The sequence below is a fragment of the Exophiala xenobiotica genome, assembly GCF_000835505.1.
Source record: "Exophiala xenobiotica strain CBS 118157 unplaced genomic scaffold supercont1.3, whole genome shotgun sequence".
Classification (NCBI taxonomy): domain Eukaryota; kingdom Fungi; phylum Ascomycota; class Eurotiomycetes; order Chaetothyriales; family Herpotrichiellaceae; genus Exophiala; species Exophiala xenobiotica.
In genome coordinates, this window is record NW_013562492.1 from 4,986,952 (window position 1) to 5,005,014 (window position 18,063).

Below are 18,063 nucleotides of genomic sequence, written 5' to 3' on the forward strand. Positions count from 1 at the left end.
ACGGGAAAGACCACCGCCAGCAAAGCACAGCGATTGCAGATACTCTTGCCTGCGCAGATGGATTGACGCCCCTGGCCATCTTAGTGACCGCTGAATCTGACTCTGCGTCATATCAAAATATGTTATCACGACGTGCCGCAACTGCTACATCACGAATCGAGTCGCAACCTTGCCCGATGTGCCAGAAGCCTTGACCTCTCTACGAACCTGTCAACCTGCCCGGCCCGCGCCATGGGGAAGTCCAGTTCGGGCCGTCATCGAAGCGGTTCAGAAACATCGTCCAGGCCCCTGCGGCGTGCTAGTGATGAGAACTGCTCTTCGAAGAGTCGCCATGGTACAGATTCAATGTCGACGTCCTCGCGCCGCAAGTCCAGTCGGCGCGACACCTACAACGACAACGATGTGTCCGGACAAACACCACGGTCAGCGACCGCCGATTTTGCTCCTACCCTCACAGCCGAGCCATCAGAGATCTCCGGCACGTACTATACCGCACGCAATGGTGATGAGAAAAGTCACAGTTCTCGATCAGAGACGGTCCGCAAGAGTGATAGGAATTCGCGACACAGTGCGCAAGGCGATAATACAAGCACAAGTAGGAAAGATAGTGAGAAAAGCCGTCGACACTCGCGGAAATCCAGCCAGACAGATAGAATGAACAGCGCACGCGCATACAAGGGCAACGATGCTTCGCTGCCCCGGAATCAGTTTCCAGGGGAGTCTCCCGCAGCCTATTCACAGCCATACCGCCCTTCTGGCCTCGCTTCTGATTACTACGGCGACAACGGAGAGTCTGTTGCCTTTCAACCCGGCGTTCGGCCAAATCAACCCAGTATTGTGACCAGTGCAGAACATGCACATCTCATGGAACCGTCCATCGAAGCAAAACCGCCGCCGGAACCAAGCAGCCTGGGCCAGACCGGCGCAGCTGCCAGCTATTTTGGCGCAGGCGTTTTGGATAGCGCCTCTGGAATGCCACCAACCCCTTCCAAGCCACCTCGAAACCCAAGTTTGAGGCCCAACAAACAACCAAAGCACAGCCAGACTGGCACGAGCCCAAGAACGAGTCCCGATCCTCATGGCCCTCATTTCGTAACGGGAGCGGTGTCGATGGGTGCCGCTGCGGACTACTACTCTGGCGCAAGTGGAGGAGTGAATGCGGGCCATGGATATCAAACACCGTCTCGCCCGTCCGCACAAGCGGCCTCGGCTTCATTTTCGGCACCAGCTGACTTCGGAGGTCTTCAGCAGCATTCTAATACGGCATTATATGGTGGTGCAGCTCTTGCTGGGGCCGCCGCTGGGACCTATATTTCTTCTCATGCTCACGACGGGGGATGGTCTAGCCAGCACCATGCTTCGGCCATGGACGACCCACAAGTTTCCGTACATGGACGGCCGACCTCTCATTTTGCTCCGACACAGCATGTGCACCGCCACAAGCGTCGAGGTCCTCTCGGGAAATTTGTCGACTGGTTCCGAGACCCGGATGCTGTTGCGGAATACGAGCAGTATACCGAAGCTATTGGTGTCTGTAAATACTGCTTTGATCCTATGAGCTCTCCGGCGGACGCCCCCCGCAGACATCACTTTCAAGCAAAGAGGCGGTCATCGGGAAGCCGGTACGGAAGCACCACTCGTGTTGACAAGACTTATAGGTACTCTTCAGACGAGGACAAGCGGAGACGGTCAGCCGCAAGGAAGACTGTTATTGGCGGACTTACTGGATACGGAGCTGCAAAGATTGGTGAAGCACTGTACAAGAGCAAATATGACTTCGATGACACCTACTCTGTCAAGTCAGGCCAACCGGCAAATCAAAGTCGAGTCACTTTCCAAGACGGGGGACCTTCCTATGAGCGCAGATCACGAAGATATCCATCCTCAGAGGATGTCCGTTTACAAGGCAGGGATACGAGTCGAAGAACGACGAATGGTAATGGGCGCACCGGGAAGGGAAACATTCGTCGACGCGATTCTAGCTCCTCATCATCTCCACGTGGCATCGCCAGGGGTGCCGCCATCAGTACTGCTGCTGGTGCCGCCGGGCTAGCCATGGGAACCTCTGCCGTCAACGACATATCGAGAAGCCGTCGGAGCGGTTCGCCAAGACCTCAGAAGAAATACTACTCGAGACGAGTTTCCCCGATGCATTCATATGTCGACCTATCGGCGACAAATGAGGAATCTGGTGGTTTGGTCGGGTTCTTCACCAGTCCTTCTGCAAACAAGAAAAAGGGCCGAGAAGCGAAAGGCTTCTTCAACTTTGGCAATGCATCAAGTTCTTCATCGGATGCAGACCTTGCCTTCGGTGCAGCTACCGTGCGCCGGAAGGCTTCCAAAAAACGCATGAAAGAGACTCATGGTAAACAAGGCCGGCATGATTCCAGTGGCGGTATTATGGGTCTCCTGGCTACGGGCGAGGCTTTAGCTGCCGAAAGCGTTCGCCGAGGAAAGAGAGGTAAAAAATTGGATGACGCTGACGAAATGACAGGGCGATATAGCTCGCGGACTAATCGGCAGCATTACTCGACGAATGACCATCACGACTCAGCAGAAGGACATGATGAGGAATGGTACGATACCGATGACAATGATAGCCAAAGTTCTTCGAGTGTGGACACTGCTCTAGCATACGGGGGAGGAATCTCAGCACTCCAGAGTCGAGAGTCACTTGTGCAGGATAGACGAACATCAACGCCGATGTATGAAAGGAGATCCCACGATCGTTTCGGCACAAAAGACGAACGAAGATCGAGTTATGGTGATAGCTCGAGACGTTCAGACGCCCTTGGATCTTCAACTTTCCAGACTGGCGCCGCAGCAGCAGCAGCAGCGGTAGGCGCGGTTGGCGCATTGGCGGCTTCAAATGCTACTCCATTCGGCAGGCCGCCATCGTCTCTTCACGGAGACCTCCCTCCCATGCGTGAAGTAGAACCACGGCCGATCTCTGATTATGATTTCAATGTATCAAGGAATGGATCTCATCGGAATGAGGCTGGCGAAACACACGGTGTGGCTCAACCCAGAAAGATTTCGGCTACCTCCGTGCCATTACAGCAACCGCAGCCAATAGTCCCTGTTGCACCATTCTTCCAAGGAACTGCGCTTGGTATGACACGCCAAGAAGAAGGTCGACCTTCATTCGATGCCCCTCTGTCAGAGGGCGACCAGAGGAGCTCTCGGCAAACGGCGATGGACTACAGCGGCGATGTGAGGCGCACAAGGAGAGACTCAAGTCCCGCGAAGTTGAGCTCACAGAATCAGAAGAACAACGTCAGTTTCAGCCTGACTGAAGACCAGTTGGACAACGAAAAAAGTGCTGCGGAGACTGGTTTCAAACGCAAAAGTCGACGCTCTGACAAAGATCGGCGCAGGTCTTCCGAGAGCGTTTCCACGAAAAGCAAGTTGGTTGACGGACCTGAAAATCTGCGGAATGGAGCAGAAGTGGATAATGGACGTTCAGCTGAGGCGAGACGCACCTCGCTGGACTCGTCGGACGAACGAGTTGCGGAGATCGAGCGCGAGCTGAAGCGTCTTTATGCGGAACAACGACAGTCTGAAGAACGCGACAGGAAGCAGAAAGACGAACTTTCGGGTCAGATTATTGCTACCGCAGCGGCCGCCGCCACGGCTGCCGTTGTTGCGAAGAGCAAAAGAAGCAGCACCCCTGAGGAAGACAGTACACCACGCCTGAGATCAAGTCTGAAGAAGATGAAAGAAAGGAAAGTTTCTCCACCGGCAGAGTCGCAGCAAGAGAGGATTGCAAGAATGGCTGCTCAGCGGGTCGGGTCAAGCTCCTCACCCGTCTATGAGGACTATGGCACATTTTTCGTCCCGAAAGAACTCCAGGAGCATCTCAAGGAACATAATGCTCAAGCCGAGCATCGAGACGACATTGGGGCAAACGTGGTCGAAATTATCCCAGGGGCAGCAAGGTCAAGGCCGCAGCATCCTTTCGACCCTTTCACTTATCGGCCTTTTGGCTTGGAATTGGAAGATGATCCGACCTTGCACCCTTGGGCTGTTCCTATGCTTGAGCTCGTTGAACCAACGCCCCCTGGCAGTCAGGCGCATAGCGTCCAGGGAGATACAAGTCCTATGATTGCCCCCAAACCCACAGACGCATCTGTGGATGAAGCCAAAGATATGGGTGAGCCTCTTGAGCGGAAAGCCAGTGCAGGGTCGAAGGTGACTTGGGGCGATCATGATACCTATGTGTATGAAGTGCAGACACCGGAATACGAACGCGCCAACTACATGCCTGAAGCAGAACTTGGAGAGGCTACTCATTCGAAGACCCAATCTTCAGATGACTACAAAGACGACGCTACACAGCATGCTCGTCCCGTCGTCCACCGTGTGTGGACCTTGGATGAAGTAGATGCTGAAAAGTTGGAAAAGGAAGTGCCTGTTGTTGACGATAGGCCTCAAATGAGCCGTGCTTGGACTGTTGACGACACTGAAGCTGATCAGCTCGAACACGAGATCCCGTCTGCCGTGCCAACTGGCACAAGACGGAAGTCACCGTCTACAGTCCTTGAAGAGCCGCCACCCATGCCTCATGACTTAGCCACAGTCGATAGCCGGGAACAATCTCGAGCGGTCTATCAGAGCCCATTCGCCGAAACTGTAAGCGACCTTGCTGTACACCCTGAGATGGATGACCATACCCGAAATACATCCAGGTCTGCCTTGCGTGCGAAAGGCGAGGACATGAAAGATGACGAGGGCTTGCTCGATGGTGAGACTTTCGGGTCGTCGCCAGCTGTGAGAGTGAGTAAAAGTCAGAGACGTCGGCTAGAGCGCGCAAGCTCTTCAAGCGAAGGGGCCAAGGCTTCTGGAGACTTTTCTGCACCCGAAGCACTCCCATCTGAAGGTGAGATTGCCTCTACGCAGCAGATACCTGAAGACGACAGTGTGTTCGACTATATGGTAGACAGCAAGGGAGACTCCGTGCCTTCTGCGTCCATGTTGGGCATGGGCGCAGCTGCGATCCTGCCCTCTGAACCACTTGCGAGAGACAAGGGTCAGGACGATGCGTCTGTGCCGATGGCTGCGGAGGCTGATGTTGGCTCCGTGAGTAAGTCGAGAAGATCCACGACCTTTGATGAATCAGTGAGTCCGATGTCTGCCTCCACAGCACACTGTAAGTCAGATCCGGAAGAGTGGGAACGCCCGAGAGGCGCCAAGGAATCGAAGCGGAGCTCCAAGAGTGATATAGGCTCTGAAGACAGAAAGCTGGTCGGATTCGATAGGCAAGCTTCGATGCGAGATCCAGATATTGAAGGACCTCATCGCTCTCGCACAGGGGACGACATTTCCGATCTACAAGATGTCTCCGAAGATAAGAAGTCCAAACGCAAATCGAAACGCAAAAGTGCGAGTTTCGACGAGGCCAAAGATGATGGAGCTTCGAAGTCAAGGATGGAAGATGAAGAAGCCAAACCTCGAAGACACAGAGAACGAGACTCAGGATTGTTTGATGATGATGAGCTGCGTTCCAGTGTCAGCAGTCCGGTCGGTTCTGAGAAGAAAAGCGACAAAAAGTCTAGCGGTTTCTTCGGCAGCATTTTCTCCAGCAATAAAAGCGATGTCAGCACGTCGAGCAAAAAGAGCTCAAAGTCGTCCAAGGCTGATGGGCAAACAGAACAGGAACGCGACGATCGACGTGGGTCGAGGCGGAGACGTTCTACGAAAGGTAGGGACCTCGACGATGCAGCATCGATCGCTTCCGAGACTAGCAGGAAGAGTCGTCGTAACTCCGTGTCTCGCAACGATGATCAGCCTCTGAATTCGAGAGATCAAAGCATTGATGACGGATTCGTCTCCGCGGAAGATAGGGCTGAAGACGAAGAGAATTTTTTAGGGAAACGCCCCGAAATGCCACCACCAACGGTCATGGGTATGCCAATGGTAATTGATGGTGTCTCGGGGCCTGCTCTCGAGAACAGAACATCAGACGAGCCAATAATTGACGTGGGCGAGCATATTGAGTCTGAAACAAGATCCGGACTTGAAGCCACCATGAAAAGCGGCCCCTTGGAAAACCGAAGTCATAAAATACCTCCGCCCGCGGCTGAGAAGGGTAATACTGTGCCAGCAGAGTCCGTTGGAATTGTGGAAGCCGAAGCAGAATCAGTCCAAAAAGCAACTCAACCAGTGACGCCGCGATTTGCTTCTTCACAGCGTCTGTCGGCAGTCCGAACGAGTGACCTTCCCTCAAGTCCGACCAATAACAGCTCACCAACAGCTGTGCCTTTGCATTTTCGACGTCCACCGGCTTCACCCACCGATGCACGCTTTTCTATGAGCTCACCGATAGCTTCCCCTAGTTCTCCTCTCACGACGCCGCGAACCCGGCAGGGACGACCAAAGTCGACGGAGTTCCGTTCCAGTAAGGAATTCCGGCCTCTATATCTCGTCGAGGTACAGAATGCGAGAATCGCAACTCCTGAAGCAACCGAGAACTATCCATCGTTGCCTTCCAGTAGGACAAGTTCAGCAAATGCTTCAACGGAAGATCTCAGAGCTGGAGCCCAAGCTCAAGAGCCTGAGTATATCATCCCTTCTCGCCTTAGCGCTCAGATGTTTCGAGAACGCGGTAGGAGGCACAGTTACTCATACTGGCACGATGAACAAAGGCGAGAATCCCCAGATTACTTGGATTCCAGGTCTGCCACTCCTGTCCCAAGCGAAGCGCAACGAGCACGAGAATCCGGAAAGAAACCCAAGCCGACGTATGAGTTTCACTCGCCAAGTGAGCTGCTCCAAGACCCTGATCAGTATCGAGACATTGCTGTTCTCGATGAAGGTGAGAAGCCAGCTAGTCCTCTACCCAGCGTGATTAGCACAGATGCAGATCAGGACTATATGAGTGCTCGAAGCAGAAGTTTGTCCCCAACACGAGCTCGAAGTCTCAGCCGTGGAAGAAGCAAGTCAACATCCCGATCCACCTCTGCTGCCTGGCAAGATGCTCTGACCACTACAGTTGCTGGTGTGATTGCTGGATCCGTGCTAGGCATTGCTGCCGACGAAGTCTTGCAGAAACCTGAAGATTTCTCGCAAAGCACTGATGATCACCCAATGGCACACAACGCCGAGCCCGCTACAAGCGAAAACTCCAAGCCTCCAGGAGGACAATTGCAAGAAGACAAGCGCACAGCAGGAGAAGATGGTGCAGCGGCACATTTGCCTCCGCGAGACTTATCGATTGCTTCCAGCACATCCCCGGAGGACATTCCTCCCACGCCGATTGAAACAGGAGAACGAGCTAAGCTGGTCATAGGGAATGAGAACTTAGCCGCGCTGATCGATCAACCATCAGAAGCTCAAGTCCTTGAGACAGATCAGTCATCTGCAATGGTGAAAACGAAAAAGCCCAAGAAAGCCAAGAAAACTAAACGCAGTTCGTTTAGCGTCGATGAAGTGACGCCGGGAATGCCTCCGGATGATAGGGCAGCTGCTAGCGTTGAAGAAGCCCCAGGCTCTGAGGTATTGCCCAATGACGAATCACCCGCAATCGATCAACCTCTACTATTTGATGTCAAGCCTGATGCAACCGCCGTGGACTGCTCGAATCTAGACAGTGAGAAGTCTGCAGATGTCGACAAGCTGCAAGCGGCTGCCACTACAGACGCAGTAGCGTGGTCTAAAGCAGTGCCAACAGAGCGAGTCGGAGGAGACGGCGGGTTGGCGAGTTCTCCGGCTTCGGGACACGTCGATAATGGTCCACCGACTGAAGTCTTTCTCGGGCGACCAGCTGAAACTACCGGCGAGCATGTCGTTGACGAAGAAGTCACACCGGTGAATGAATTATTTCAGACACCGCAGACCGATGCGACGCTTGAACGACCAGAGTTGAGTCCGTTTGAGCAAGCTTTCGAAGCGGCGGTCAACGTAAGAGGCTTGAGCGAAGGCGCAACGGTTGAAGACGCCGTCCAAGCTTTCCAACCCGAGTTCAGTGAACAGCAGGAGCTTAGCGGAACTCCTTTGGCAACGATCGAAGAAGTGAGTGAAATGTCGACACCAGCAGTAGCAATACCGTCAAACAATGCTCAGCTTGGACGCAAACCGTCCAAGAAGGAGAAGCGTCATGCGAAAAAATCTTCGAAAAAGTCCTCCGACTACGATGACTGGCCCGCAGAGGGCTCTGTCCAGCAGATGGAAATTCCCCAAAGCCAGCAGAAAGAAGTCGTGCCAATGGAGCGAGCTGGCCTTGACATGGAACATCCAGCAATCAAGCCTCGAAGCAGCGAAGAGCCGCCAACTCCTTCAGGAGTTGATTTCGAGATACAACGGGATAGCCTCGACAGTCCCAACATGGAAACGCCGATGGAGACTCACATCATCGAGCTCGCAAGGAGTACAGGGCAACAAGAAGAGATCCTCAAATCCGCGACTGCCGCTGCTCCAGCGGAACAATCAAGCGGAGGCGAATGGCTCATTGAATCCAAGAAAGGCAAGAAAGCAAAGAAGGACAAGAAAAGCAAGAAGAAGCAAGCCTTTAGCTGGGACGATGAGCCAAGTGGCGAATTGCCTGTTGATGAGTTTCAGCCTGTCCAGGATCCGATCAATGCTGATTCTCAGCCAAACGTTACGGCAGCCAAACATGATGCACCGACGGACGCGGCCATGGACAAGCTGGCTGACAAGACCATCGTTTCTTCCCTCGAGACCTCTACTAAGCAGGAACCCCATGTGTCAGACAGCGCACAGGATAGTTCAGACGTCATTTGGGGAATGAGCACGAAGAAAGGCAAGAAGAAGTCGAAGAGGAAGAGTCTTGCTTGGGCTGATGAAGAAGCGGATTTGGTGTCTTCGAAAGAGCTACAGATGGTGGTCCCTCTAGAAAGCCCCGAGGCCGCACGAACTGCACCAGCGGTGGACTATCCGATGGATAAAGGTACTGTCTTCGAAGCATCGAAGGTCGAAGAACCTGCCGCTCTCGACGCAGAGAAGCTTCAAGATGTCTCCGACGTTCCCGAGCAAGTATCCCCTCCCACCACCTTGGAGGAGACGTCAGCCCTTCCGGAGGAAGCCTCGAGTGAACACGCGCCAGTCGACGAAGCGGTTCAGAAGTGTTCAAATGAGTACCAGGATGAGGCAGGCTGGGGCTTCACGTCGAAGAAGGATAAGAAGAAACGTGCATCCGCAATTGCGGCGGCGGTTGGAACAGCTGGGACTTTACTGGCTGCCGACAGCCTCGACAGAGACGCTTCTTCGTCCGAGGTAGTGGAAGAACGTGCCGATGCCAACCGGACTGTTGAAGGTGAAAACGAAAAAGAAGTCCAGGCAGAATCGTCAGCAGGAACTGCAACTTATGAAGCGACAGAACATGACGTTGTCGACGGGGCTACACTAGCACCGGTTTCCACGACCGTCCATGACAACATCGTAGAAAGGATCAGTCCAGGGCACCTTGAGACTGTCTCTGCCACAGAAGACATGCTTTCTAGCGTTTCAAATGCCCCCGAGGCTTCAACGACTGCGCCTTTGGCAATTGAGGCAGTGGTTTCGGAAGACAATACGGATGCCGGTGCGGAAGGCAGAATCGTCTCGCCGCCGGTTTCATCTCTATCCAGAGAGGCCGAAGAAGAACTTCTCCCGATTAAAACCACGAAGTCAAAGAAGGACAAAAAGGGCAAGAAGAAGCGGTTGACTCTTGATGACGATTTCGAAGCAGAGCAACAAGACAGGGCCAGAGAGAAGACAACAGAAACGGCGGAGGCGCCTTCGACATCGAATTTGACTGCGACTACCCTTCCTGAAGAACAAAGCTTAGCCGAAAATCCAATGCAGCCTGAGACTATCTCGAGAACGCAACAACAAGGTGGTCAAGAACCGGATGCGGACGCCGAGTCTCCCATGCTCGTGACAAAGAAGTCGAAAAAGGAGAAACGGAAAAAGCGTCAATCCGCCCTCGACTGGGAGTCTGTCGAGGCTGCTACATTATCCAGTGCCATCGAAGATGCGGGCGGAGGGTTGACTGTCACCTCAGAAGATGTCGACAGCAAAGCTGAATACCCAGTTCAAGAGCACCAAGAACCTTACGTTGACATTCGTTCTTCCGAAGGAGTGAGCAATGGCGAAAGCCAGAAATCATTCGCAGACTCCGCTAATGCTGCCATTCAAGAGTTGGCGGCCCATGTTTCCAGTGCTACTGAGCCTCTCGCTGTGTCCACACTTGCTGAGCACTCTGCCATTGGACAGGCACCGCCCGAAGCTTCCGAATGTACTCCTTCTGATAAACCTAATGAGAAGTCCATTCCGGATCCATCAACAGAGACTGCCATCCCGGAGCTGGCTCGAACTGAGGCCAGCGGTGGCACAAGTTTGGCTGCCGAGAGCCTCCTTCCTGGTATTGCTGCAAAGGGAATACCTACCCCGGTTGCCCCAGGGAGCCTTGAACCCTCATACGAGGCTTGGGACTTCCCTTCGAAGAAGTCTAAGAAAGACAAAAAGAGCAAACGCCAATCAGCCTTGCGCTCCGCACCAAGTGAATCCAGTGATCTGCCACTAAATGACCAGAACGCGGAGGAGAGCCCGGACAAGTGGTCTAACCAGATCGAACAAAATTCGAAAGGAGAAATCGAGCAATCGACCGACATTGTACCGCCTGACGCCGAAGCCCAAGCCGTTCCTGACGAAGAGTGGAGCCTGACACCTAAGAAAGGAAAGAAAGAAAAGAAGAAAAAGCGTCAATCGACGCTAGAGATGACTCCCCTCGAAGTTGAGACTCCACTGCTTCTTGCCGAAGACACCACAACAGGCGACAAAGCGATTGCATCTGGAGAGGCATTTGGAACAGCCGAACCTCTGCGCCCTGACGAACGGACAGCTGCAGGAGATGACGGTGGTATTGAGGGAGTTGCGCAGTCGATCCATGCTGATGAAGAGAACGACATGTGGGCTTTCACAACCAAGAAATCAAAGAAGGACAAGAAGGGCAAGCGCAAGTCGGGCCTTACCATAACGCCTCCAGATGTAGAAGAGGAAACAGTCGACTCACAGCACGACCGAGCCGTCCAGACTGCGGAAAATGAATTGAGCACAGGCGAGCCTCAAGAAGAATCGAGCCAGGTAACAGGCTTTGGAGCCCCAGAAGAATCCGATGACACATGGGCCATCACCACTAAAAAGTCGAAGGACAAGAAGAAAAAGCGCAAATCGAGATTGGACGAAGTCGACACGGTGCCAGTCAAAGAGCAACATCTAGGAGGCGAAGCTGACAAAGAAGCTGGCACCGAGCAAGCGGAAGAGCCTGTTCAAGATGAGCCTTCGATACTTCCTGAAGCCTGGACAACAACAACACCTGCGGAAGAGTTACCGGCTTCTGAAGCGCCGGTTCTCGTTGACGAAGCAGTACCTCGTGAAGATTCCATGCCTGCTGAAGGGCTAGTGTCTCACGCAGTCGCCGATGTGGATACTCCAGAGGACAAAGGAGCAAGGTTGCAGACACGAATGGAAGAAGCCTTTCCAACTGCGAACACGGACAAACACGCCACTGACGATCCAGCGTCATTGGAATATCATGAGTCCGTCCGGGCCACTTTCCCTCCACTCCATGACACAAGTGAGACCGTTCAGCAGAACGTTACAGTCCCATCGAGCGACCATGACCTAAGCGACAAGCCCGCTGAAACTTCTGTGGAGCAACAAAACGTTGGCCTTCCTCAAGAAGATCAAGGTGCTGATGTCGAGGAGTGGGCCACGCCGGTAAAGAAATCGAAAAAGGACAAAAAGAAGAACCGTGAAACCTCCTTCGACGATGTGCCGACCGAGCCTTTGCAAGCTGCCGAATTGAGCCACGAACTTCCAAAATCATTGGACCAGCCACTGGATACAGATAAGCTCAATCAACCACTTCAGACAGTTGAACCGGGCCAAAATGGTGATCAAAGCGAAGCAGCCCCTGAGGAAGAATGGGGCCTTTCTAAGAAGTCTAAGAAAGAGAAAAAGAAAAAGAAGCGCCAGTCCACATTCGATGACGCTTTCGCCGGAGAAGCAACTATCGCGGAAACAGAGCCTGCATCAAACCAACATGCGCCGATCGCCCCGAATGAAGACTATGCCAACAGCGCAATTCCTCCTGCGATGCGCACAGAGACAAGCGACCTTATTCCCGAGCCGACGATTGACGACGAATGGAGCCTCAGTAAACCTTCAAAGAAGGGCAAAAAGAAGAAGCGTCAATCGGCCTTTGATGACAGCCTGCCGGAAGGAGAAGCCTCCCCTCTAGAGCCAGCGCCAGAGCCAGGTCAGAACCTCCCTGCAGGTCAACCTGAGTCGCTTGACACGCTTGATGTTGCCCCGACTGTCGTGGCGAAGTTATTCTCGCAACGTCTTTCTGAACCCGGCAATGAAGACGATTGGGGCATGAGCAAGGCTTCCAAGAAGGACAAATCGAAGAAGGGCCGACAAGAGGATGTTGAGGAAACCAGTGGTATCAGGCGTGAGCAGGTTGAATCACCTACTGCTGCAAACGTACCAAAAGAACGCGAGATCTCCGAACACGTCTGGCCAACTCAACCTACCCCAGCGGACGATGCGTTCTCCGCAGGCAAGGAGGGAGAAACCACCGCAAGCTCGCGTTTGGCCGTTGCCGATATCGAGAACACTCCCAATGCGGTTGCATCTACCGAGCACGAACGGTCAGTTGGAGACGTGGATCCCACTTCGGTTCGTCTGCTCAACGACAATCCCTTCCCGACGCTTGATCATGACAAGACTGGCGACAGACAAGAGCAGAAGGTTTTGGCCAGCGACGATGCTGCAGGAAGCCATAGTCTCGGCACTCCTGAAGAAACCATCCCGACCCCAAATCCTTCCGTAGAGGTGGCGGACATCCAACAACCTACGCAAGCCTTTGAGGTTGCAGAACCTCGGGAACAGCAAGCAGATATTAAGGCTTCAGAAGCACCAATTCCAGCAGGACAGCCGGGAGCCGCTGACGAGCTGTTCGAGCAGGAATGGAGTTTCTCAACTAAGAAGTCAAGAAAAGACAAAAAGAAAAAGCGTCCATTGACACTCGATGTCGACGAACTTCGCGAGCGACCGCAAGAAGAATCCATTGAGCCTGACACGGTAACCGAACATCGAGAACTTGGCGCAACGGCAGCGGAGCCTACCCCTGGCCCAGCAGCTAGTGACTCGGCCAAGATACCTACACCTGTGGCTGGTGTCGAAGATGAATGGAGTCGCCCGGCCAGAAAATCGAAGAAGGATCGAAAGAAGCAGAGACAGTCGACCATGCAGCACGCTTGGGAGGAACAGGAGCCACAAGAAACAGTCACGAGCACGGTCATGGGACGAGGAATGAGCACCGATCACTTCGAGGCTGCCCAAGGTGGAGATGGCCAGGAGGCGCTTGTCACACAACTTGGATCAGATAATGAGTCTGTACCTCGATCTGCCCAGGACAACACGCACGAAGTGCCGGAGCAGAAGCTTGTTAGCACAAATCTTGATACTCAGCCAGAGACACGAGCGGTTGGAGACTTTGGCTCAAGGCAGGAATCAAGTTTCGACAGCGAGAATGGGGCACCCGAGGAGAAGGCTGCCGAAGCCCCGAGAGAAGATGCTGCTGCTGCTGAATCAGAGCGGAACAACTGGTCAGGAGAGTCCAACAGAGAGGACAAGGACAACAGGCTAATTGTCCAAGACGAGAGCATCCCAGAGAAACCAGAGGCCACTAATCTGTTCTCAAAAACAATGAGATCTGGAGGTGCGATGGATACAGTGCTGCCGACAGGTCCCGAGTCCAGCCTTACACCAGCTGGATCAACCGGACCCGACATCGCGCCCGAGGATGACTGGGGGTTTTCAACTAAAAAGTCCAAGAAAAAGTCCAAGAAGAACAGAGCTTCGTTAGCGGACACTGGCCCAGAGATGCCAGAAGCTGAGGCAACCAAGCCGGTTCAGCAGATGGACAACGACACTCTTGTCGCGCGCGCTGCATCCCCGGAACCAATGGAACGCGTTGAAACCGAGAATCAGACTCCACAGGCTCCTGCAGAGACTGCGGCAGAGGAATATTTTGTGCCTGTCAGCAGGAAAAAGTCGAAGAAGGACAAGAAAAAGAAATCGCTTCCTTCCTGGACGGAACCGCAGGCACAAAGAGACGATGGGTTTACGGAGAATGTTGCACCTGCCCACGGTCAAGAAGAGGGCGCTCGCGAACTTCAGGATGTGCAAGAGCCTCAATGGGACACAACCTCTCATCAAATTCAGGATTTTGCAGCTTCCGCCGATAGCCAAGTGATGTCCTTGAACCTTGGGATCCAGCTTGGTCAAGCAGCCTCGGGTGTCAATGTGTCCTCGGCCGTGGAAGCAAGCGACCCAGCACGTGCTCCAACAGGAATGGTCGGCTCTTCAGATCAGCCGAGAGAAGATGCTGCAAAGCTTGCCGCAAATCCTTTGACGGCGGACAGCATGAGAGTCTACGACGCATTCAATACGCCTATGGAACCGCATGACATTCTAGGACCAGGAGAATTTGCAAGCAATAGGGCGGCCAAGAAGGAACGACGACAGTTCGAGTACAATGGGGCCGAAGCGCGGCTGTCCGAGAAGGAACGGAGGCAATTCGAGTTCAATGGAAATGCAGAGCCTCAACTGCGCCCTAGTACGCCCGGAACCTCACGATCCCCAGAGGATACAATGGATAGGCCGATTCCCCAGGATCTCATGGACAACCACCATCGACAAGCGCATTCTCCACGGATTAGTCGACCACAAGAAGACGAGGAATTGATGTCCGATGTTAGTGCAAGTACGCGAGAAAGACGAAAGAGAAGAAGATCTCCGCCTGCCTGGTCTGGGGAAGAGCCTGATGATCTTCCGACCAGTCGAGCTCTCACTCCGCCTCCAGATCACGACGATATAATGGACACTGCCCTTGTAGTCGCTGCTGGTCTAGGTATTGGAGATATCGAACGTGAACCTACCCAGGAGAACCCTACCAAATCAACATCGCCAGCTCGACAACCTTCTGCAGGATGGTCTTTTGCTCAACTTGGAGCCGATCATGACAATCGAGACAGTGGTATTCAGCTTGAATCGCCAATGCTTGCCCAGGGCCAGATCTCGTCCACCAGGGACAGTGGCTTTGTCCAGAGTCCTTCCGACGGGACCAGAGAGATCGATACGGCCATGGATGTATCACTGCGTCCTCCGCGACCGCAATCACCCACAAGCTCGACCGAAGATGTTTCGCAGACGGCGACAAGAAGGATCCACAAGGGAGAGAAGGGCGTTTTAGAAACACCGAGAAGAAAGCCATCGCCTGTCGAGTCAACTTCAAAGGATCGATCTTCCATTTTGTTCTCTTCGCCAGCCATGCCAACACCTCTCGACACCAAGGCCCGGGAGAGAAGTCCTGCGCCTGTGTCAAGTCCTCTGCGACGAAGTCCCAGCATTCATGGCCATCACCTTAGCCGCGAAGAGTTAAGGCAGAAAGCCAAGTCAGCTCATGCTCTCGAGCCGAGCGATGAACTGGCTTCCAATCTCATCGACCGTGCCGCCGCAGCTGAAGTTACTCTGGCACCATTTGAGGCTCCTCGCGACCATCCTTTCTCACCAAGGAGCTCACTCAACACCATCCGTGAGGAGAATGTTGAAGCAAATTCGCAAAGCGGGAAGCCGCATCCGTTCTCCGGATCGCCAGTCTCTCTGATACCGCACGAATATCCCGAGAAACCCGAATTCGACGGCACACCTGTGATGGCGGCCGCTGGCGCAGCTGGACTTGCTGCAGCAGCACTTTCGAGACCGCCACGTGATCTGGGACCGGCTAGATCGCTTGGCACCAGCAAATCACGGACTTCGTCGCTGCGCAACCTCCGCGGCAACTCTGATCAACAAGACCGCTCTGTGTACAGTCCATCACCCAACTTGGTGCATGAGCAGGAGTTGGACAAGTCTGCCACCCGCGACAGGGATATGGCGGACATCTATGTAAGTACTCCCACCTTTGCGGATCGGCGCGAACCCGTTAGTTAACGGCCGTGTTCGCAGGATGGCTATTGCTCCTATCCCGGCAGCCCCAAGTCCCCCACACGGCCACCCAGCGTCCGGCGCCGACAAAGCATGCAACAGATCAAGGACCTTGAGACAAGGCTGGATCAGCTGGCCAGTGAGAACCGTGCTCTGGCCGAGGCGAAAATGATGGCGGAGCAATCCCTCGAACACGCCAATTTCGAACGCAACCGAGCCGAAAACTCCATTGATTCGTTGAAGAATACCGCGGTACAGGTGCAAGAGCGGGATGCAGACATTGCACGACTGAAGCAGGAGATCGCTTCTTTGACGGCAACACACGAGACATTGAAAAGAGAACACGAACACAATCTGGCCCAGCTGCAGCAAGAACATGAGCATGCACAGTCACAATGGCAAGAATCTTCTCGAGAGCTGGAAACTCTTCGATCGCGTCATGCAGAGTTGTCCAGCGGAATGGAATCGATCGTCAGACACGAGATCGATACAGGGCTTGCCGAGAAGGATGCCGAAGTACTCAGACTGCGCGCAGATCTCGAAGAGGCGAGACAGAAGATTCGGCATTTGCAGTCAGAGATACTCAAGAGAGGTGCAGACGATGTGGTTGCCTTCCGTGATGAGGATTACTTCGATGCAGCATGTCAAAAGTTATGCCAACAGGTGCAAGGATGGGTGCTGCGATTCTCCAAATACAATGATCTGAAAATGTGCCGGGCCACAAACGAGGTTCGTGATGAGAAGATTGTTGACCGGTTTGACAATGCAATTCTGGATGGGTCAGACGTGGACACGTACCTAGCCGACCGTGTCACACGACGAGATGTTTTCATGTCGGTTGTGATGACCATGATCTGGGAATATGTCTTCACCAGATATCTCTTCGGAATGGACCGAGAACAGCGACAGAAGTTGAAGCAGCTGGAGAAGAATCTGGGTGAAGTCGGCCCAGCAAGTGCCGTGCATCAGTGGAGAGCTCTGACACTTACGTTGCTCTCGAAACGCGAGAGTTTCAAGGCACAGCGCGAGAGCGACACGGAGGCTGTGGCCATTGAAATCTTCAACACCTTGTCTCGGTTCCTACCTCCACCACAGAACCTGGAACAGCAGATCGTTGGTTCATTGCGGAATGTTATGCACACAGCGGTGGAGCTCTCAATTGAGATGCGCACGCAACGAGCGGAGTATATTATGCTGCCACCATTGCAACCGGAATACGACACCAATGGCGATCTTGCACGGAAAGTCTATTTCAACGCGAGTTTGATGAATGAGAGAAGTGGTGAAACCACCAGCAACGAAGAGCTGGAGAGGAACCAAGCAGTGGTTCGAATGGTCCTCTTCCCTCTCGTGGTCAAGAAGGGTGATGACAATGGAGTCGGCGACGACGAGATCGTGGTTTGTCCGGCACAAGTCTTGATTGCTCGGCCAGACAAGGGGAAAAAGCCCAGGGGCGCAGCGCGGGCTCCCAGTGGTGGGAGCCACAGCGATCGAATGAATGTCGATGCGAGAAGTCTTCGAGCTGTGAGCACCCATAGTCTAGGTGCTATGAGCGGGATTGACGCCAACGACAACATGTTCTAAGGGGGGATCTGTGACTGTTTCTTGCATGGCGAGGTTGGCGGGATTATTTCAGGAATAGGCTTGCATAGACCTGGGATGAAAGTTTATGGACTGGGCTTGGACGACGTTATGAATCTCCTTACGACCTCGAGTTAGCTGCTGTATATTATACCCTTACCTAAGGTACTATCTGTTGATGGTCGATCTGTCTCACAGGAATGTTTGTGTTGTGTTGTGATAGTCCGGGCACTGACTTATCATGTAAGGTGTTAAAATAATGCCCGCACTCTAGTGTCTTGTCCTTTCCCCGGATCGAGAAGATTTGCACCACGTCATAGGCCAACATTGACTTTTCGACAATGCCATTCTATCGATCAGGTTAGCAGCAGCGAGGAGAGAGCAGAGAGGAGACACCCAAGAGAGACAGAGAGGAGAGCGCTTATCCACCAGCTCGACTCGATTTTTGTCGTTGGTTCTTTCAACAGCTTCTCTTCACGTCCAAAC

The 18,063-nt window shown here is 53.4% G+C and overlaps 1 protein-coding gene across 1 annotated transcript; it reads left to right on the plus strand.

Annotated features, from left to right (window-relative positions):
• Positions 1 to 34: 34 nt before the first annotated feature.
• Positions 35 to 17,758, plus strand: PV05_06141 (uncharacterized protein). Its single transcript, XM_013462732.1, has 2 exons — positions 35 to 15,957; positions 16,018 to 17,758. The coding sequence occupies exons 1-2, from the start codon at positions 232 to 234 to the stop codon at positions 17,578 to 17,580; spliced, it is 17,289 nt and encodes a 5,762-aa protein (XP_013318186.1). The 5' UTR covers positions 35 to 231; the 3' UTR covers positions 17,581 to 17,758.
• Positions 17,759 to 18,063: the final 305 nt, after the last annotated feature.